The 24,205-nt window shown below is 30.9% G+C and overlaps 1 protein-coding gene across 2 annotated transcripts in view; it reads left to right on the top strand.

Annotated features, from left to right (window-relative positions):
- Positions 1-235: 235 nt before the first annotated feature.
- The window catches only part of LOC141449813 (sodium- and chloride-dependent glycine transporter 2-like), a 70,440-nt gene continuing 46,470 nt past the window's right edge, over positions 236-24,205 (top strand). Inside the window, exon 1 of one of the 2 annotated variants that reach the window (XM_074119621.1) lies at positions 236-360. In XM_074119621.1, the coding sequence (XP_073975722.1) occupies positions 333-360 (28 nt within the window). In that variant the 5' untranslated portion in view covers positions 236-332. Of the gene's footprint in view, positions 361-17,990; positions 18,143-24,205 lie in introns of those variants that run through there. The other variant, XM_074119622.1, reaches the window with a different exon arrangement.

Consider the following 24,205-nt stretch of genomic DNA (forward strand, 5'->3'; position numbering starts at 1 on the left):
TAAGAAAAATTAGTTACCTATAAAAATAACCATTGATTAGCTTTCATGCTTAATTAAATCTCAATTTAATTTACTCATTTTATAATAAATAATTTGTTTTCGTAGAGGAGAGGGAAAATTAACGATAAAACAATAAATGAAAGGGATGAATTAAAATAATAATTTCTTTTTTCTCTCTCGCACTGAGAGTGGGTGTATTTGGATAGAGAGGTGTTGAAAAGAGATGGTCATTGAAAGAATCGGGTGTAGTGGGTGGAAATGGCAGTGCCGGAGGGGGATTGCTGCGGCTCAGTAGTCCCTGGCAGCCCGGATAGTGCGGATGTTTCCCAACTATGGATATACCCCTCCACCATGCACATGGTAAGTAGCAACACCCGCACTTTCACACATCTTGCCTGCTTGTATCCGAAAATCCCTCTGGAAAATAAATTAAACTGAACAAAGAAGACAAAAAGCTACATCTAATTTAATAAAATTTATTTAATTTAAATAAACAATATTGAGTTAATTCAATTTTGATGTCAAACATTAAATTTGATTTAACAATAAGCTGATTTCATTCCCTTGTTCCTCCCTTCTTGTGTTCCTGGATGGAAGAAATTATATAGAATATTCTCTTTGTAAACCATTTACCCTCTTCCTCTAACGTTTTCAAGTTTTGTCTACTATCCTTCTTCCAATGGACCTCTTTTTAAAATAGTGAATGAGAAATAGCCTCTACCCTAGACTAATGTACATTCAGATAGATCTCTTCGATGTTAACCCTAACTGACGTTTTATTTTTTAATTTTTGAAGCAACAGCATTTTGTAAAGCATGTTAGTTTAAAATTATACTTGATTTCAATTTGTCTAAGAAATATTAACAAAAAAATACAGTGTATTTGACTTAAAAAAAAATTCCAATGATAATTTTGTGCAATTAAAGTACATTCTTAATAGCGCGATGACGGAAATCATTAAATATTTTAAAACAAAATATCTTAAGTTCTTGAAACATTTATTTACCTATTTATTTATCTTTTAAGCATTTTTATTTGTATTATTTAGTAAGTAATAGTAAAACCGATTAAGATTTTTTTAATTTCGCTGTGTTTTCAAAGTTAGTTGAAAAATGTCTACCATATTGTCAAGCGGAAAAAAGAACAAAAAACCAATTTTGGCATCAACTAAAAAATTAAAAAAAGAAAAATTTAAAATAAAACTTGGAACAAATTGATTTCAAACTTTAACAAATTAGAAAACGGGATTGTGAACAGATTTTGAAGCTTATAACTTGAAAATCTATTAACGATCAGATTTTCATTGTTACAAAAAGAGTTTTAAAATAATCTAGTACTTTGGGAAAATTTCCTAAATACAGATTTTTTTTTTGAAAAGAAAAGAATTTTTGAAAACAGCGAACATATTTAGCAAATAATGCAAATTAGGTATTTCACGAAATTTAAAATAAATAAGGAATAAAAAAATTGCATAATCTTAGAAAAGAAAATAATTTTTTTTTGCTATTAACTGAACTATTCTAACAGTTACAATGTATTTGATAGTATTTTTTCAAAAAATTAGATCTCTTCTATCAGAAATCAAGATTTTTTTTAACAAAATTTGATATGATTGGCGCTTGGAGGTTCTTTCACTGCGCGGCCAGCCTCCGGACAGTGTTCTCTCGTTGCAGATTAAATTTTAATTTTTAAAATAACAATGCACATAAATTTGTTTTTTTAGAGATGAAAATTGAAGGAAGGTCAAAATAAGTTCACAGAAAGTAACTTCTGCTTATACCGAGATATATACAGGGTGTTCAGCATAAGACTACGGTAACTTCGGGAGGCAATTCTGGGCATCATTTGCAACAAAAAATTTCATATAAACTATGGCTCGATTCGGCTCCGTTTTATAGATATTTTTAATTTTATGTTTTTTCAAGGTGTTACTACTTTTTAGCAAACAGTTGTCTATATTTCTAAAACCATTAAAGCTACAGCTATTTTAATAAGCTCACTAGAAAGAAGGTTAAATTTCCTTTTAAATAAGCTAATTTGTATTCCAAAATAATAATACAAAGTATTTCAAATTGTGGACCAAACATAAGAAATAGCAAGTTTCTAATTTTTTCCAAAAACTTTGACTTCATTTTTCTCAAAAACATTTCATATGAAAAAACCGTGCACTATTCAGGAAAAACATCTACATACGATCACCTTTCGAACGGTGTACAATAATTGGGGTTATGTTAAAAATTGATGCAGAAATCTGTGATTAATTGCAAAAAAGTAGGCTCAAAACAGCGTCGGCACGAAAGGAATTCACCTACCATTAGAATATAACTGATCAGAATCATCAAATCAGTACGATTTTTTGCAAACGTGTAATTTAATAATTAATTAATTTAAGAACTATATTCAAAAATATAAAATTGACATTATAAATAATAAAATAAAATAAAAAGAAGAAAAATGAATATGATGTTAAATGAGTGTTAGGTACCAATTTCGAAAGAAAGGATTTTCGTTTAACGAGTTTAGATCTGTGTGTTATTCTTTAGTTAATTAAAGAAATAAGCCAAATAATGTGAATAAATCACAGATTTTCTTGAACTACTCAATAAACTTTTGGAATTAACAGGTACTGAAGAGCTAAAGAATAAGCCGAGAACTTACTTATCGCTCTAATCTCCAAGTTGAAAACTGACATGTTTTATCCTAATACGGCTTATAAAAAAAAATAAATACAACAAAAAGAAAAGATAGTTAAAAGTCTACATTTTCATTAGATATTTAGTTGTCATTTTGCTATCATTATGCCAACGTATTCGAATATTGAATATCGCGATTATTATTTTTAATGTGATTTTTTGTATTTTTGAATATAGTTCTTAAATAAATTAATTATTAAATTACACGTTTGCAAAAAATCGTACTGGATTTGATGAGTCTGATCAGTTATATTCTTATGGTAGGTGAATTCCTTTCATGCCGACGCTGTTTTGAGGCCTACTTTTTTGCTATTAATCCCAGATTTCTGCATCAATTTTTAACATAATCCCAATTATTTTATACCGTTCGAAAGGTGATCGTATGTAGATGTTGTTCCTGAATAGTGCACTGTTTTTTCATATAAAATGTTTTTGAGAAAAATGAAGTCAAAGTTTTTGGAAAAAATTAGAAACTTGCTATTTTTTATGTTTGGGCCACAATTTGAAATACTTTGTATTATTATTTTGGAATACAAATTAGCTTATTTAAAAGGAAATTTAACCTTCTTTCTAATGAGCTTATTAAAATAGCTGTAGCTTTAATAGTTTTAGAAATATAGACAACTGTTTGCTAAAAAGTAGTAACACCTTGAAAAAACATAAAATTAAAAATATCTATAAAACGGAGCCGAATCGAGCCATAGTTTATATGGAATTTTTTGTTGCAAATGATGCCCAGAATCGCCTCCCGAAGTTACGGTAGTCTTATGCTGAACACCCTGTATATATATATATTTTTTACAGCGGTTTTAGAAAAACTTCACACTTAAGCAAAAACACAGCGGTTAAACGCGTAAACCGATTTTAAAGTAATTCGATTCGAAATATATTTTTAGCACCTCGTCTTAAACATTTATCTTCTTCAAGAGGGGAGTTAAAAACAACGTAAAACATCCTCTTTAAAATTATTAACAATTCTGTATATTAACTCTGTAAATCTTACCCCGTTCAGAAATATGACCGGATAAAGACAAAATGAATTCCTAACTCAACAGAAGTTTACTTCTACTGTTCTTACTTCTATATAAGGGTAAATATTGCAATCGCGTCAGATTTGCGATTTAGAGTTTTTACCGCGGATATTCGTTTTTAAGTTCAATGATTCCAAAAAAGTGGTTTTTAGAAAATGGTCTGTATGCACGATATCCATTTGTGTATGTGTGGAAGTGGGTGGGTCAGATTATTTCAAAAAATTTGAGAATGGTCAAACTTTTGGATGAGTTCGACTCTTAGGTAAAAAAAGATAACTCATCCCTTCCTGCCTGAAGATTTACCCAGTAACCAGACCCCAGAGTGTAGTTAAGCACATTTGGCTTGTGATCTAAAGGGTGCCACAGTAAATCTGCAGAAACAGTGAGATATAAACTGACTTACTAATCCTAATGGAATCCAAAGTAATCTGGGTGTATGATTAGCCAAAAGTAAAAGGGAAAATCTGTAAAGCTGATTCAAAAACGCTAAAAAATTAAAACTACCACTTTTTTTTAATGAAGGAATCTCTTTGAAATGGAAGGTTTAGGAGAGAGAGAGAGAGAGAAAAAATAATTACATAATTTCGGGATATTGCTTTAAAGGAATCCTTGAGATCAACAGCTCAAATAAATTGTTTTCTTTGTTGTAATTCAACAATCTAATTAAAACAACACAAACTAGCAGAAAGCGATTTAAGTATGAAGAATTCTCAGAGAACTATTTGCGAGAAAAAAAAAACGCAAAAAATTGTGGCTGCTATATGAAATATATACTGGTTACAATTTTGAGATATTTTGGATTCTTTATTTTGCAGGAAACGTTCTTCCAAATCAGAAAGTGCGTCTTATTATTAATAACAAATGTTGGAAGACCTTTTCGAGTCGATTAACTTCTCCTCTGCTATGCCACCCCGATAAAAAAAGTTTCATCTACAAGTGCATTGCTTTTGCAAGACTCTAATGGTATCTGACACCTTAAGTTATGAATAAATCATATTTACAGCTTGAGTTTCAATATGCTTCTAACCGATCTTTTAAAATGTATGAGTGCTAAACTGTAACAAAGTTCGTTACGAGTAAGTTGGTTAAATACTTATTGCAGCTTTATCTATAGAACGATCTAAAGGTTAGGTGATATACCCATTAATTTAGATTCTATTCTAAGAAAGTCTTCTTTTGAAAATAATTAATTTTATTTAATATTTGTTTTTATTTATGGTCTGGTTTGCCTAAATTTCTGATATTACATGCAGTTTTTAAGTGCAGTTCTCTTAGTTCGCTAGTATGCCATCTTGCTTCCCTTGGACGTTGTCTTAGAAACAAACTGGAATAGTTATCGATGTATGCACTCTATTGAAATCTATACCACAGCGCTTTTTCTCGTCGTGGTTGGTGCAGTAACGGATCCTTCGGGAATAACAGTATCCTTAAACTTGTCCCACCTTATTCGGCACTGCTTTCATCCACTTCTAAAAGAACTAAATCCTAAAAGAGATCTTTACTTTCGAACCCTGGTATCATCTCAAAATTCAAAGGCTATGGTTCCTTTAGCAACCTATCGGCTACGGTATTTGGTGATACCAACATTAGAGTAATACTCTATCTTCAATGTACTCAAGAAATCAAGGTCGAAAATATGATGATGTTTATGATTAGAATCAAGGAATAGTTAGGTACATAGCTATGCTAAAGAGCTGATAATGTGCTCCTAAAATCTGCAGTAGTTTGCTGAGTGGATTCTGATAGGAAAGAAGATTGAAAAGAACAGCTACTGGACAACTAGAGGAGATTTAATTTACCAATTGTGCTTTAATAATTAAACATGTAAAAATTATTTCATTAACTTACACCAAAAATAAAAGTATAGAACATTTAATTTTACCTAAAACGAGCAGTTGACTTAAACACATATACGTTGGGATGTTTAATTTGCATTTACACGAGTGTTGCAAATCATCTGCATGCCTGCCCATGAAGGGTCTTATATCACACTCTTTATTGTCCAAAAAAAGGACGTCTGGCCCGGATGGATACATTTTACAATTGAAGTTTAACTTTAACGCAAACTAATATAATTTACCCAAATATTATTTTAATATGTATATGTTAAAATGTATATGTACGAGTATGTACAATAATTCTTATGTAGGAAAGAATATTTGGTATGAAAAACTACTGCTACTTAAAACAATTACTTTCTACAGGTGTTGAAGTATTTCTGAATACATTTTATATAGTTGTCCTCAACGTAATAATGACATAGTTTTCCTTCCTAAAAAATAAATGAAATGAATTATTATTACACTAAAAATTTCCTTCAGTGAAAACAATAATCACTATAACACTATGTTATGTTGGTTATAGATTGTTTGTAGTTCCACACAATTTCAATAGGTTGGGCCATGGTTTCTATCAACGACATTACATTGTACTAAGTGAAACCAAGTGTGTCCTATACTATTATACTATTTCGTTTTATTTTCTTTGAATGATTCTCCAAATGTTACTCCAAATCTCAGGTATCAGATTTGAACTGAATAATTTATTTCAGATCCCTTGATATAGCAATATACAGAAATATCAAATTTAAGCATCCTACATTTTAAAAATATTTACTTTGAGAGCCTGAAACGGATTTTTTTCGGCTTATACCTACCTTCAAATTTAGAGGGCAATTTTGTTTTAGAACTAATTTTTTCCGTCTGGTAGAAAATTGACTTTGAAAAATGACAAATAATAAAATAAATGGTTGCGATAATAGTCCGATTATCTTGTTTTATTTAAAGTAAATTATCTTATTCACAATAAATTACATTTCAGTTGAACTTTATTCTAACTTTTTATTTTCTCTCCTCCATGATGTCAGGAGTATTGTGATCTTATTCAACTGTCTATATTCTACTGGTAATACTCGTCCCGAGGTCCTTTGAGTTAGAAAAAGAATACAGGAAAGAAAATGTTGTGTTTTATTTAAACTGATATATTCATTTTATCGAAAATTGTGAGATTTTCTTACAACTTTGTTTTCATGAAAATTGATAAGAGGTTTTGGAGTAGAGATCTTGACTTCTCTCCTAAAGTGGCAACTCAGTTTATTGTAGTTTTCAACCAATATAATGTTGCGGTGAATTAAGTATGTTGCTGTAGTACAGAAAATGGATAGAAATCCAATACAATAACTTATGATTATGAAAATTGAAAGTTACTGTCTTAAGAGTTTCATTTTGTATGGAATTCATTCATCTTTGTAAAGAAAATGAGATAATATGTGGTTTCTTATAGAAAATCCGGAAAATGACGATTTAATTTGAAAAAACAAGTTTAGTGCATGCAGATCGTTTTTTGTACTGTACTGAACAAAAATTTTATTTTATTGTATTTGTATTTTAATAAATAAAACCATATTTCGGGCTTTTCTTTAAATATTCCTTTTTCACGCGCAAAGTTACTAGGGAAGAGGTTTTATTGAACTAAACCTTTGATAAGGTGTTTTACATCGAATAATTAATTATTTTCATAAATTGAGCATCACCTATCTTTTATTTTCTGCAATTCTAAGATGATGCATGTTTCCTGATAGGGATTTTGTATATACTTATATAAATTTATTTTCAACTCTGAGGTAAATTTATTATTTTTAGAAATAATTAGCGTTTATATTCTAATAGTACATAGAGCAGTACAGTGTTGCTAAAGTAGTTCAATATAGAACTGTATATTCATTATTTGAACATAAGCTAAAACAAGTTTTGAATATTATAAGCTGCTTTTGTGAGGATTTCCTTAATAGAGAGGAAAATAGTCACCGTGCACCCTCGCATGTCTTCAGAAATTTATTCCACATGTTATTATACAAAAAATAATCTAGGTAATTTAGTTTTTGACTTGTTCCGGACTTGTTATTAATTGACGGAGATTTCCCGAATCTTTATATATTCCAATCGAGGAACTAATTATTTGTTATGAACCCCCGATGTATTTCTACATATTAGTGAGCTATATTTCCTCATATTACTGAGCTATATTTTGCTGAATGGGATTTTTTTTTAAATGATTGTAAAGCTAATCACCAAGCTTTAAGTTAGGTGGTTAAATCTGTCCATTACAAATTGGCAAACAATATTTAGTATCCATGTATCTGAAAAATTTACATTATAGGTAAATATGTAAATTATTTTTAAATATTTAAATTTCTACATTTGCTTATTGTTTTGACGGATGATACTATCTCAATACAGTTTTCAATGGAAATTGTTATCGCTGTCTAAACAAGACTGTGAAAATTTACCTTTATTTAATATAGATACGCTGATATCAAGTTGACACTTTATCATTCTCTAATAATGAGTAAAAGTGCATGAAACACTTGAAGGAAAAATTCATTAAGGATTCACTTTAAAATAAAATCTGCTTTTATCATCATTTTTTCTAATCATTTTTATAACTGGAGAAAAGAATAGTAGACATTTTTTACTAGTATCAGTTTTAGCAAAATACAACCGTTGAAGTTCATACACGTTCTAACCTGAACCAAATTCAAACTCTTTAGTATAAAATCCTAGCCACATCACCGGCTGTCCATCCATTCCATGTTCTAGCCTTATATAATTCACTGACTTCAACGATTCCTTCGTCTTCCCACTTGCCACATCCTTCTAAAAATTGCACTCCAGATGCTAAGCCTCATTATAATCCTTTAGCATACTCTTTTCTCATACTCTGCCATCGACGCTTACGGCATCGATGGCCACACGACCTTATAATTTCCTTAGTATTTATCAATGGATAAATGCCATTCCAGACAATTTCAAAACTGCACAGATGTATCACCAAAGATTTTGGCATCTCTCGGGTAACCTAGCTTAACAACTCAGATCCATTGACCCTGCAACTCCTGACTCTCTGGTGGTTGATGGGTTCTGTATTTTGGATTTACTCAGCCACATCTAGGTTATTGTTAGTACACTCAATAGCAACATGTAATCACACACATAAGTCACTATTCGCAATAGCTGAGGGCATTCTGTATCATCGAAGTATAATCATCACCGACAATTCCAGTGTTATCCAAGGATGTCTATTTTTTTTTTTAAATTTCCGTTTAGTCTAAGAATGTTGTTGTTCTTTAATGGAAAAGACATTTAATTTATTTAGACTTGGAGGTTGCGGCGGCGCCAGTTACACTCGCTAATCCCTAGAATTAGTGTGTTTAGGTTAGCTGGTACAGACTGTCGCCTTGACAACAGACTACTGTCCTGAAGATCCCTTCTGTTGTTTCATTTATCAAAACCTCTTTTTGCAGCAAATTGCGCAGTTTGCTAGATCTTAACTTAAACTTTAATTACCTGTATTATACTATGTGTGTACATAAGGATGGGTCGTTTATATTAATTGAAATTGGCAACATGTAGTTTATCTTCTTTTCTAAGAAAATGTTTAATCTTCTTTATTAACTCTACTCTCTAATATCAGAGACATATCTGGGATCAAATGAAACCATTGTTTTGTAAAAATATCAAAAAGTTAACTTTTCAGCTTCCCCAAACAGTAAACTTTCTAACCAAAAAGGAATCCAAAATCTATATTAACATTTCGTTTTATTACTAATTCTTAATAAAGAGCGCAACGCTTGCTTGAAATTAATTATTTATCTTTTTAATAAAACATCAATAGGTCATTGTATACAAGTTCAGCGATAATTTGACAAATATTTTAATGGAAGAAAAAGATTGAAAGTCATTAAATTGTCGTCTAAATGACGAAATGAAAAAGTTAAGAGAAGTAGCGTTCTCTATTCTTGTTCGTTTGTTTGTGTTTTTTTATTTATCTTAAGCCGAACGAACGGTGGAATTACTTTGATAGGAAAGTTACAGGAAATTTATAATTTCGAGAAACGGATAGGGGTTCTCACTGCTTGAGAGATCCATTCATTAATCTTAACTAAAATCTTGTAAATCCTACCATAAAGTGAAAGAGCAAAAGGAAGTATGACACTAGAGAAGGCTGTACAAATTATGCACTTATCATTTTTTAAATACATGGGAATTTTACAAGATCACTATACTGATGAATGAATTCCTTACGTGTAGTAAAGAAAAAATAATAAAAACAAGTAAGTTATTATTAGAGGATTTTTATTTGGATGGTTGCTTTAAGCTCAAACTTATCATTGTATTTTTCCTCCCATATTTTTGAACCCATCTCAAAGATAAATACCAAATAAAACATTCTCATAAATTATGTTTATTATTATTATTTTTATATAATAAAAATTATATTTTTGCTTAAATTACTTTGAAAATATACTTTAATTTTAAATGTAATACTATTGCCAATTTAAATAAACGGTGAACTCTAATTATTGTAAAAATTGCTAAAATTTATTGTCAGAAATTAGTACAATAAATCTTAAGGTTGAGACTTCTTAGTCAGAAAAACATTCAACAATTACCGTAAAAAAAAAACAAAACAAAATCTATCTAATTACTATTTCGTCACTTCAATAACGTAGATGAAGCTAATGATATAAAAAGATAAGGACGAGCTAAGGGGAAATAAATGATAAAAATTGAAGAAGAGAAGATTATTGGTGCAGAGGGTTTGGTTACTCCCAAGAGAGATTATTGGTGCAATGGGTTTGGTTACCCCCTCTAAGTCCGAGAGAGTTGGCAGGGAAGAGCAAAGCGTATGGTTAGCTAGATAAGGTACTGTATATATATGTAGTATCTTATCTAGCTGACCATATGTTTGGCAGTTATATCGGTCAGCTAATACGAAGCTGACTCTCGAGACCACCAGTTTTCAATTAGTAGCCGTTACTTTCATTTCCCTAACCTGGCCACTTGTATAACTTTTACAAATCATCTCTTACAAACATCTCTTTATTTCAACTTATTTCAACTACAGATATTAAATTTATCATAATATAAACTTCCCCTTTTAATTTAAGCTCATTACTAAATTTTTAAAACATGTAATACGGCTAAATAAAGTGTTTTGGACGTAATCTTTAGATTTCCCATGGATTTCTTTGTTAAATCCTTTCTTCCAAAAATTTGGCGAGTTTACTCTCACGACTTTCTCTTAAATTTGGAATTTTAACTGCGGAAGCGCTAATATCTCGCAATCATTCTGAAATCAATTTTCACCTTAGTTTCCAGTAAAACTTGTTGCTCCTACATGAGTAGTAAGTTTTCTTAGATAAAGAGATCAGTTGGATTTGTTTTTAGAGAAATAGCAAGCGATTTAAAAAAAAAACTTGAAATGTAATTTGGGTTACAACATCGCCTCAGCTAGGAATGTTTATATATTATAACTCCTTTAATCTTTGTTAATATCATACCAAGTTCCTTAAATTTCACTAAATGATTCTAATCTTGACCACCCTCTTCGCCAAGAAATGATCTAAAAATGAACTTTCCTGGAAAATGATTCTTATAAAAGTTTTAGAACTACGTTCGATGCAACTATTTTGGAAATAATTTCAAACTGATAGACAATATACACAAACCCAAACATTGAACATCTAAAAACAGTGAATTTTCTCCCAGGTCTCTGAATTGAAAACTCATCTTTACTTTAATAATAATAAAGTTAAAGCAATTTAAAAATAAAATACCTCCCTTGGTGGTATTCTTTTTATAGGTGTCTCACCATAATTTCCGCTGGTGGATTTGATTAGCTTATCGGACTTCAGGTGTTATAAAAAGAATTTCATCGTGATTTGACTATTATTTTGAAGATATTTCTTGAACAACTAAAATGGCCAAACATTCTTTAATAATCTTTTATTCTATTCTCACTACTCTGTTTTAAACATTTACAACATCGCTATCCTTTCTCTTATGATCGTAAGACTTGAAACTTCAAGTAAAACTTCTGCTAAACTACTTAACTTAAACATAAACTCTATTTAAGTTTACGTAATGGGTATTGGAAAGATAAAAGTTTTCTGGTTATCTAACATTAAGTAAAGTACATTTTTAATATAAGGTAGATTGATCGTCAATATTTCTATGAAAGTTTAACAATAACTTGTATTTATCTACTAGTTACGCTATTCCCTATTGACATCGCATCTATCATTGAATCTACTAAAACTTAAGAGATGTACTTCTCTTACCAAACTCCTGTGGTTTCCTGGTTCAACAATGGTGCGTAGAAGTACGTACTTTCACATCCGTATTTATTTCTGTTTAATTATTACCGATCTCATGAGATTCATTTAAGTTTATTACTTAATTTTTCTGAAGATTTCGTCATGTTTGTTATTGATTTGGTAATGGACACCATTTTAGTATAGTCATAGGATCAGTTTTAATGGTTGGTTACCTCCAACATTGGTTTTATATTTCTGCATTTAGTATTACAAGTTTTGATAAATTCGGTGAAAATGTTTTCAAGAAAAGTAAAATTATAAAAAATCCTGGATATTTCCGGCCAAGCAATTTGCTTCTATTTAAGGTTTACGCCAGTTTCGAAAGTTTATATTTAGCAACCCATTTTCTTTTCCTTCTGAACTATTTCTTCAATTTCTTCATTCCTACATTCATTAGCTTACTGAGGAGGAAGTCCTTTCCTTAGACCGGTTATTATCCTTCCTTCATTGTTCAAATAATTTGGAAAAAATCCTCCACTAAAGATTATTTCCTGAGCTAGAAGCCCAAATTATGTTCGCTATCAACACGCCACGATCAGTCCTTGATAGTCGATTATACACTATTTCTTAGGCTATTGAAAATAAGAAGTATTGAGAGGAATTTTCCTTGACTGGGCTCAACGTTCAACAGTACAGCTTTAGAGTAAGTTCTACCTAAACTTTAAACTTCTCTCCCACTTAGTTTTATCTTCTCCTGCAACTTTATTTGATCGCTGTTTTCAGCGAGACTTGATGGCGAGCTCTCCAAAGAACAATCTGCACTGGCTTGCCACAAGGCAGTGTACTAATATAATTTACCGGTACACCACCATTTTATCTTCTTTCCCTGATCCACGTCTAGAATTTAAACAAAGTAAAGAGTAACTTCATTGTGTCAAACTGTTGACATCGACACTACTGACACTTCCAATTAAGTAATTATGCTAACAAGTATCTCTGTGCTTTAATTAGACAGACAGAGAACCTACACGCTATTTCTCAAAAGGATGGAACTAAATTGACATATAAATAGTACTATGGAGACTGGTAGGGCCTAAATTCATAAATGCAAAATCTCGCGGCTTCATTTAGTAACGGAACTAATAAGTAGTTTTGTCTTAAAAGAAACATTCGCACGTCACTCCTCCATTACTGTTATCTCGATTCCTTCTTCACACTAATTAAGTGCAATTGATTTCTTTGCTTCCGAATAACCCAAAACTTCCACTTACAGCTTCTCTATAATCACATTTTTATTGAATCTTTGTCGCTGCTATCTTCATGGACAGTGGAACGTGGCAATCCGAAGATTTTTGTAATCTTACGGGTAATGCGCTTCTCATTCACTAAAACGGAGGTTCTGGGATGAAATCCTCTAAATTTGACATGTTTTTTTAAAGTTAAAATTAAACAGTTTGCCTAAATCTTTAAATAAAAAAAAATTTCAATGGGCAAACATTTGTTTGTCCAATAAAAGCACGTTGCCATTAATTCTGTTCCAAGTCCAGTACGAACTTGGATTTCTAATTCATTTGCTCCTGACGGCATTAAATTAATAAGAAAAATTAAGTTTGTTACTATGGAATGTTTGAAGAACTCTTCTTTTAAGGAGAGTTCTCTCTGGCTTTTTGATGTCCTTTCCAATTACCGACATTTAAATACTATATTTTGATTAAATTATAATTTTCAACTGTTTCAAAAAAATCGATATAAGTACCAGCAGAAATAAATATAACTTGTACATATTCATTTATAACTGCGGTAGGTGCCACTCCACCACTTCCATAGGTTTTTACTTATATTCGAACATAAAAAATTTATCAAAATGTTAAGGAGTTATGCTTAATATTTATATAAAGATTAAAACTACTTTAACTTAAAAAAGAAAAACTTTTAATAAGGAAAAAATGTATAAAATTAATTTAATAACGGTTGAATCTGTGGATTTTTGTTGTAGCACTTAACAACTTACGTTTTATGAGAGAACTTTTAATAGAAGTTGGTTTCATAATATCAAAACTAGTAAACCTATACCATTTAATTTCATTATAATATTTTAAGAGAATCCTTGTAAATATTTTTTTTTTTAGTTCATTTAATGCATGCAGCAATATTCATAACCGCTTTGTTCTTAAGGAATGTAATTTTTGTAATACGTACATTATATTTCTCAGTTTTTATTATTTTTGTTAAACACTGAGCAATGTATATTCAGAAATTTGTTGCTTCAGAGCACAGATATGCTAAATCTAGAATTTAAATTCATCAGAACTATAATAATATTATAGAATTATAATTTCACAGTTGAGCTGAATATTGTTTATACAATAATATTTCAATAATTTATACCATTTTTAAATTATAACAACCAGTTTTTCAGTGGCTATTTTGCGATAAAAATAATTTAAAAACAAGTATGCGGGTTGTTTCCATTGGTTAATCCAGGCAGAAAATAGGCTTTTATAAAATAGACTGCATTAAAATTGATTTCTGAAATATCAAAAAAAACTGAAAGAAATAGCAAAGTTGGGGAAGCAAGCGGATGTTTAATACACGGCTGAAAAAAGTAACAGAGGAGACTTAGGATTCAACTCAAGCGGATCAATCAAGCAAAAGAGTAATTGATTAGACTCTCATCAATGAAAAGAGTAATTGATTAGACTCTCATCAATAAAAAGAGTAATTGATTAGACTCTCATCAATGAAAAGAAATGTATGGCAATGATTTGGTAGTGCACGCCCAGTGAGTGCCTAAATAGTCCGGACAGAAGACACGCCAATCCTTTGATGTTGAAAACATTATAATTGTCTGTAAGCATAAGTCCAGAACACGATCTACTCTTTAAGTCGAAAGCTTGGCAAAGAATAATAAAATATTATGACTGAAATTGGCAATAATCTTTTTTCCTTTGGGATCAATGAATCCATCTCCAAAAACCATAAACAATAAATGTAGTCTCTGAAGTTAAATTTTTCAAAATGATGTGCAAAACATAGGTGTTACCCTTTTCGATATGCTATGCGATAAAACATAAATTACATTAGATGTTAAATTGCCTACTGCAGTCACCAAATATATGAAATAAATAAGGAATCATGATGTACTCTCTAGTTTATGCTATGATTTGTTTACTGACTGACAATTTGTTTAGAAATGATTTGAGGTAAAAATGTGGAATGATGGCGCTTAGTACATAGGTCGGAGGTAGACATTGTTTTGTCGGAGAACTCCGGGAATGTTGTTGAAGTAGTGGCCCATTCTAACTGAACATTGCACAAACACTGAACATTCTCCAGTTGGAACAAATAACACTATCTCTCTCAACAGCTTTAATTCTACATTGTAATAAATATTTGCCCATTCTTTTCTTTAAATTAAACAAAACCACATTTTCTTTTGTTCTAATCAGCTGACTATTTGGCTAATTAAATATTATTTGAAATAAAATCCATTTAATATCCTAATCACTTGTAGAGTTTAATTATTACCTACCTCAAAATTGTGGATTACCTTATTTTTGTATCTAAAGCAATTAACGTAAAAACTCTGCTAATTAAAACTGTTTTATGAACGCTTAATTTCATTCCTAACGTTTCGAACATTTTTTCTTTCACCTTTAAACTTGACTACTTCTGATCTAAGAAAGATGGCCACACAGCAAAGAACATTGATCATTAAATCCTTTTAATTTACAGTGAACAATACTAAAGACCAACTCGGAAAATTCAGTCTGCAGGAATGAATCATATTATCGCAGAGATTGTAGAAACTATTGCCATCTTTAAAGAGAAGGGAGTCTGCATTAATTTTTTGTGGGTAAGAGGTCATTGTGGTATAAAAGAGAATGAAATTGTTGATACACTTGCAAAGGAAGCCACCAATAGTGGGGAAATGGCTAATTATAAATTACCACACACCGATATCAAGGGTATAATTGCAAAAGCAGCACTACAAAAATGGCAGACAGATTACAATAATGGTGATAAAGGTAGATTCTATAAAACTATGGCAGATCAGTTACCTAGACAACCATGGTTTAAGGGAACTGTCACTAATAAATGGGTTGTTACGACAATAAGCAGGCTGAGAGCGAACCACGCGGTGTGCGGATCGTATCTACACAGGATCAACAGAAGGTCCTCTCCTCTTTGCGTAGATTGCAATGAGGAGGAAGATTTCAAACATGTAATAATGATATGTCCACGTTATGTGGTAGAAAGGAAACGAATGTTTGACGATATATACAGGTATTTAGATGCACCATTTCGCTACGAAGACATTATATTCTCCACCAACATTTATGTGCTTAAGTCGATAGCAGAGCTAGCAATGAAATATGAATGTATTTAGAAGCTATAGCCGAATCAGAATGAATGGAACAAAATGCTTAGAGAAGGATTACGTGATTTTAATTTTGGTTAAGCGAGAAGGATGGCAGGAGCACAGAGTGCTGCTCCATCCATTAGCAGTAGTTTATGTAAATAGTTGTATATAGTAGAGGGATGAATGTGTGAAGCGAATGTATTTGTAGGTAAGAATGGAGAGTGAGTGATATTCTAGTGATAAGCACCTAGACGATGCTGGCTGTATGGCGGAAGCCAATGCCAAAAAAAGAAAAAAAAAAAAAAAAAAACTCGGAAAATTCTTGTTCCACGGAATCCATCCCGATATTGATCTTCTGATTCAGTTCCTCTAAAAACCACGGATTCATATTTCCTGTCAGCTCAAGGAGATCGGTTTCCGTTTTTCTGGAGAATAACTTCTGCGCTGGAGTTGCCTTAATTCCGGTTCCTGGTGTATTTTGATCATTCCAGCAGGCCCACACAATAAGTCAGAATCTTTGCCTTAGATTTGTTTAGTAAATACTTGGAGATATTAACAGCTGACTCAACTGTCCTCAACTGTCTCTGTTGACATACGGAGAAAATGTTAAACGCTCATAACCCCTCCAAAAAATAGACAATTTTTTTAATTTCTTCGCTCAGCAAAGATCATGCCTTGTCGTTCACTAAGACCCTAATTGGTCCTAATTCTTACAATTGGCTAATTTCTTTTGTTGATTCTCTTGCATGTTCCATGTTATCGCAGATATCCGGGAAGTAGTCTACTATAACATGCAAATTACTGTTATCAAATGTTGAACAGAATAAGAGAAACTCTCTCCTAAGGTAACCTTGGCTTACACAAATCTACATTGGCATGCGCCGTTTTACTCGAGACCAAATTTCTGCTAGAAACAACGTTTTTAATGCTGTACATTTCCTTATTACGTCAAGCTCCATTCGCTTTAGGCGATAAGTATAAACATATTTATTTTTATGGGAAGTAGAGTAATTAAATGTTGAATGAGGAAAACTCTTATGAAATTTTTATTTTATTGAAAGTAACTAGATTAGGGAGAAGTGCATTGCTCAGCCTCTCTGAGCGCACGTGTTAAATGGGATACGCCCCTTTTAGGTCTAGACTAAGTATTATTCGGAGTATGCATCACAATCGTGCAATAAAAGTTTTATACAAGTTGCGATCATAGAGCTTTCTTCCTTTACTAGCATTATTTTTATATTTCAATTTTTATGTTCAGTTTTTAGTCGCAGGTGAATTTAAAATTTTTACATTCGCCACTATCTATCGCGCTTTGTGAATTTACTATTATTAATGTTTATTAGAAAGGCGACATAGGTTTATCTGTTCCCTCTTCATGTCCTCAGTGCTCCTCTTAGCTAAAGTAAAGGAGTTTTTATACACAAGGTTAACTAGGTCAGAATGGAGCAGGTATATGGTGGGCGACAGAGACACTGCGAGCGATGTGGGTAGTAAATGTGGCAGTGATGGTTTGTGTGGGTCCCTCTCGATCGATCCGTTTCTCCTCCAGCTTCGGGCTCTCCACCGACCGATATTAAATTGTCAGTCCCGCACCGTCTTTCATCATATTAATATCAACAATTTCCGCGCACTTGTTTTCAATGTTTAAATGTAACCGATAATAAACAAAAGTAACAAAAGACCAAAAAAAATAAAAAAATTTTTAGAACTCACTCACCTGATCCATAAGTTTTAATTGAATTATACAAAAAAATATTTATATAAAAGCGAGAACACCTTTTTTTCCCCTATTAAACCTTAAACAGGATAAAAGGGACTTTTTTTTTAATAACCTTTTACTAATTAGATAAGTAATTCATTAAATAATATCGGCTAATTGCAATTCACTTCAGCACCGACGTCGATTTTCATCTGTAGTATCCGACTTTTGGATCTATTAAAACCAAAACGTTTTAAGGTAACGGTTATTGTTAAAAATATCCTTTAAAAAAAACAAACAATCAAAAAACAGGACAAATTGAATGTTTACCCTCTGTTTTAATTAGATGTTTGGAATGTTCTATTTGTATGTTCGTTTTTAATTTATCTTACTAGTTTTTTCGTTTAAAAACAGCCCTTTTGTTACCCCATAATGTAATCATAGTTAGAAGCACATCTATGATTAGTTTCTCATCCCTTTAAATTTGAATTTTCTAATTACATGTTCTCCATTTACTGAATACAATTGATGGATTACAAGCATGTCGGATGTTTGATTCCTTAGCCATTAAAAACAACTAATTTTATTTCAACTATTCTATGATAACATTTATAGCCATTGTATTTGACATTTTTCACTTCTAATTAATTTGTAACTAAACTTCTGAAACGACATTTAATGTAGAAGTTCTTCCATACTTGATAAGATGCAAATAAGTTCCTCTGAAAAAAGTTGATTATAAAATGTTAGCTACCTGCGAAGAAAACGCAAAAAGTTGAAAACACAAAAATGATTGCTGGTAGTTTTGAGCAAACTTTAGTTTTCTTTCTTAAAGGAAAATATGATGTAAGAGCTTTGCTAGATTTTCATTCTTTCATTATCTTGTAAGATTCATTCTATTTTGAATTTACCAAATTTATATATAAAATATATACGTTTTGAGATGGATAAGTTTTTGAATGAAAGCGGGGATGGTAGCTCACTGTCAATGCAGGTTTTATAAATTGATATCCATCACACGTGCACTTGGGAAACCGACAAAACAATTTTTGGTTCAAATTGATCAACTGAAAATGCAACTTTATTAAATCGATTTTCCAGATTTTGCCATTTTCTCAAAAGTGCTCCCATTATCTTTAAATTTGGTACAATCAAAACAAGTTATCACTTTTATTAAAAACTTTTTCTTTTACAATTCAATATGAGAAAAGATTTTTTCTCCCACCCAAATGCCGTTCCAGTACATTCTAGGTTTTATCTTGTGTATAATATCTACAAGATATAAAGTGAAGTCCAAGTTATGTTCACTTTTTATAAATGAAAAGTGACAGCATTTTTTCTTCCCTGTCACAAAAAAATGTGCACTGTTGAATAATGCAAATTGACACTATATCTTTTCTTGTCAGATTCTCACCTGAGTTACATTTTGAGAGCTTCTTAACTTGATACACTCCCTACCTGATACTCTGTTTAATTTTCAAGTTACAAAAACATTCATGCATATATCTTCGGCTTTACAGCTCCACTCGAGCCCTGGCCTCCGCTAAAAACCTCCAGCTCTGGTCACGGCCCAAAGCCAGTTTTCTAAGATTCCTCCATCACTGGGTCTTAGCTTACTAAAAGATGATATTCAACCTTTCTCAGTCCAACGCAGATGATCGCCAATTTCTGGCAGGGATGCATCATAGCTATCCCACTTCCATTCACATGAATCTCCTGGTCTCATTACCCTCTTATAGCTCTCACAGTTTTTTAGCATGTTTGATAAAAGAAATAGTTTTTTCCTTTTATTATTAGGAATTTACAATCCAACGTTCAATAAGGTGTTAGGATCGTAAAGCATGGAGAGTAGAAGGTAATGAAGGACACTCGTCAGTCCCGAAGGAAATGACTGTACCATTGGCTGTTCTTTCGGCGATGTGGATTGTCAGGAATTGAGGAATTGATGAGAGTTTGTATGAAAGCGCTTTGCAGTGTTTATGATATTTGGTCTTAGGGAGTTGTTTACTTCTTTAAGTAATCGTGAGATTTGTTTCAAATAAATGAGCAACTACTTATCTGTATCTTAGGCGTGGTATAGTCGGTACCTTTGGGGTTCTACTACACCCCATATCTTAGTCTGTAAATCCAAACATGGAAAAAAAAAAAAATTGTTAAGACGGATTATAAACCAAATCAATGCAACTGAACCGATGGTATTAACTTTATGAAATTGAGTTTAGGAATTCTGTGCTTTTAGTTTTGAACCTACTTCGATCATACGGAAATAAAACAGAACAATTTAAAAAAAAAAATAAGTCAAAATAAAAATAACAAATCAACTGTGTGTTATTCTAAAAACTAAAAAAGTCAGTGATTATGTTTAAAAAGTTCACAAAAAGATTCCTCATAGTTTTGATAATCAGGCGCCTTGGTACAAGTGTATTTATCTGAGAACTTTGAATTTTATTTCCAACAGTTCGAGCAAATTGATTCCAGTGGTACCGGGGTTTAATCTGGGTATTTGCAAAGCTCCGTTTCAATTTAAATAAAATACAGCTAGTTCTTCGCACACATACACCATTAAAGTATTAATGGTTATTTACAAGTTCTCTTACAAAGAAATATTTAAAGCTTGAGTTCAGAGAAAATAAATCTCTTAAATGTTTTACACGATATTTTTTTTTAGTATCAAATTAAATCTTCAGATATTAGCCCTTTATTTAAAGATTTCTTCTGCAAAATTTTATTTCTTAACAATATTGTAAGTCTGTAAATATTTTAAGCCTGGTAATGAGTGTTAATAAATTGAATATTCCATTTATGCAAACCAGATGGAGCAGTCACAAACGTTAATTATATGTGACATTGCCAACGAAAGAATAACTGTAGTTACATATTTTTAACTAAAAATAAATCAGATTTTTTTTAAATTTAAGTAAATGTTGATTCAAACAGTTGTACTGTGATTTCATAAAAAAAATGTATGATTCAATTTAGCTAGATAATTTAAAAGAAAAATAAATAAAAGCTAAAAATAATCCTAAACTAGCCTGTTAGTTTTTTATTTTAATTAAAACATAAACATTATGAATTGTATTATTAATCTTATTAATTTTATAATTTACAAAATATTCGTTTGTTAAAGGCATAAAGAAAGGTTATTGATAGTTTAGTTGAACTATATTTAAAGTGGAAACTAGAGGTGAGCGCTTCATTTCACTCAACTAACATCATCAAGGCGAAATTAAAATCATTTAGCTCCCATCATCACGTTACACGCTTTAAGTCAGTAACATATAGATCATAAAACTACCCGCGCTGTGGACTAGTTTATTTTTACACCATATAGAAAACTATTAAATAAATAGAAAGAGTTCTTGTGTATGTTATTTCCGAGTTTCGAGAAAAATGCATTATGCGAATGGCAGACTTTAGTAAATCGAGTGAACGTTCACAGTGGTTGATTTTAAGTAATACTAAATGAACTACCAGTTAGGAATTATGGATGAATAACTAACTATAACATACTTTACAGAAATTACTCAATTAATCATACTTTAAAAAATTCAAGGCTATGACTACTCGCTTTCCCCTTTATTATTGTGATCGACATTGTCTTTATTTTTCCCTCAATTACTATTGATTGGGATTTGATTGAATTTAGCACTGGTGCAAAAACGAGAAATATATAAAAGCACATTCAAAGCGATTGCGGGCATGACTATACATAAACTATTTTGACTGGTACTGTTTCGTTTTGAACGTACAATTTAGTCGTTCCAGCAAGTGTATCCTTTTGTCCCAGTTAGTCGGTAAAAATCGATAAATGCCTAACGTAATAAGATGAACTCATAAAAAAAGAAAATGATATAATGTATTTACTACCAGCCAGGCGCATCTGTACCCGTTGGAAAGGGTATTCTCGATAATGAATGACCAATTGGTAATCAAAAATAAGGAATATTTGCTGAATCAACAGTAAAAACTTTATTTCGCTGCAAACTCAACTGTGAACTAACGAAGTACAGAAATTTTAGATGCAATCTATTTAAAAAGATTGTTTAAACATCAGGTTGTTCGCTAGATGTTTAGAAAAAAAGTGGGTGTAAAAAATCAAATAATTATCGATGGAATAAGTAATCAAAACCGAATAATTGAAATTTCGAATCACACATAATATTCAGCTTTTCTAAATAACTAATTTGAATAATATCAATTATAAGAAATTTATTTTGGCTCCATTTTCCTAGAGAAAAATGATTTTAGAAGGTTCTGGAAGCGATGGATATGTTACAACTTGATTCTGAATAACATAATTCTGGTCACACTGCTAGATGGTGGATATTGTAAGTTCACAATTAGATACCAGTAGCTCAAGTTTATGATAGCTCAAACCAGACACTAACAATAATCACTTTCTGTAGAATTTAGAAATGGTAAAAGATAGCCAATTAGAGCTATAATAATTGCAGTCAAAGGAACCACATGTGTCTGACCAGACATTGCGCACATGTTGTATAAGTGAAAAGGAAAATAAACTCATTACTGGCTTAGCTTAAGCTGATCGTTATTTGCATGGTCTTGTCCTTAAGTATCTTTTAAGTATTAAATCAACAAAATGTTCCCATAAACAGTCCGGTTAATAAGTATTTAGTTCGTTATGTAGTAGTAGTAGTAGACTTTATTTAACAAATAAATTACAATAATTAAAATAAATATGCATTATATAATGTAATAATAAAGATTTTATCTCTGATCAATTGATCGTCGGAGGAGTCTATGTAGCGGACATTAAAAATGAATGCAATTTAACTTCTAACATTTAAAAAAATGAAAAAGAAAGAGAAATAATAATACAATAAAATTAAAATAAATGAAATAACGAAATAATGAAATCTGTATACATATTACAAAATGAAAACAATTTAATTACATTATAAAAAGTGAAAAAGAAAGAAAAACCAAAAAATAATTATAATAATATAATAAAATAAATGAAATAAATAACTAATACTTTTAGAAGATGAATACAACATAGATTTTTTAAATATTTCCTAAATTTCTTAGAAGAGTAAAAGAGAAGGAAAAATAATAATACAATAAAATAAATATCTGTGTTCATGTTAAAAAATAAAAGAGATTAATTTCATTACAAAAAGCGATAAAAGAAAGAAAAATAATAAAATAAAAATAATTGAAATAAACATCTGTAATATAAACCAGAAAATGAAATTAAGGAAAATAACAATAGTAATAATAATATATATATATAAATAATATAATAAAAGTACACCATACACTACCAATATTGTGTGATGGAAGGCCTTCAACCGATCGGACTATTTTAGAGGAAACTGCTAGATTAAGAAGTTTGCAAATAAGGGAATGCCTATCAATAGTATCGAAGGCAGCCGAGAAATCCACAACATAATGTATAGACCTTCTGTTTTTGTTTTTTTTTTTTACTAAGTTTATATTTAATTACGTTTAAAAGAGTGAATACATTATCTGTTGTGGAATCAACAAAATGTTCCCATAAACAGTCCAACAATACTTAATAAGTATTTAGTTCGTTATACAGCCTTTAAATAAAGAATTCCTTGGAAGTCTTATTTAAAACTAAAAGCACAAAAAACAGTTGATAAAAGACAAGATCTAATAAACCTGTATAATTTTATTATATGCTTGTTGCTATATATATCGCTATTTGAATCAACAGGTTGGTAATACAATCAGTGTCAACCACAAGATACCAACTATCCTTAGACCCACCCTTACTAGTTAATTATATAATGATAGGCCTGCTGTAAATTGCAATAAACCTAAATAAATATTGTTAGCTATCAGCCGAGTTAAACTGAACTTAGAGTACTTTTTTTAAGGCAGCGTTTCATTCTTATAATGTCAAATTTTAAGTCGTAAGTTCTTATTGTTATAAGCTATAGAAAAAAGTATTATTTAGAGATTATATGAACGAAATAAATATTTTTTTTGCATCAAAATATGTAATAATGTGACAATTATGAACACAAAAGAAGAGAAAAAGTTGTACTTTCAATGTCCTGTAACAAACTGTGGGGACTTCTTTTTTAGTCTTCGTCTTTTTAGTTATGCCTAACTCTGGATCCAGGCAATATCACTCACCCTTAGAACTCTCTAATGTAACATTATTTCTGTACATGTTACAAAAGTCAGAGAATGTGTACAATTTAATTGTATATACAATAAAATGACTTATATTGTACTTTGAAAATTACAAGCAGAAATTATTTCCAATGGAAGTGGAGATGAAACAGTTCTTGAATAGTTTAAAATCTAATAAAAACTATAAAAATCAAA

The sequence above is a fragment of the Rhodnius prolixus genome, unplaced genomic scaffold, assembly GCF_049639745.1.
Source record: "Rhodnius prolixus isolate KJV_2025 unplaced genomic scaffold, Rpr scaffold_2, whole genome shotgun sequence".
In the NCBI taxonomy this organism is placed as follows: Eukaryota; Metazoa; Arthropoda; class Insecta; order Hemiptera; family Reduviidae; genus Rhodnius; species Rhodnius prolixus.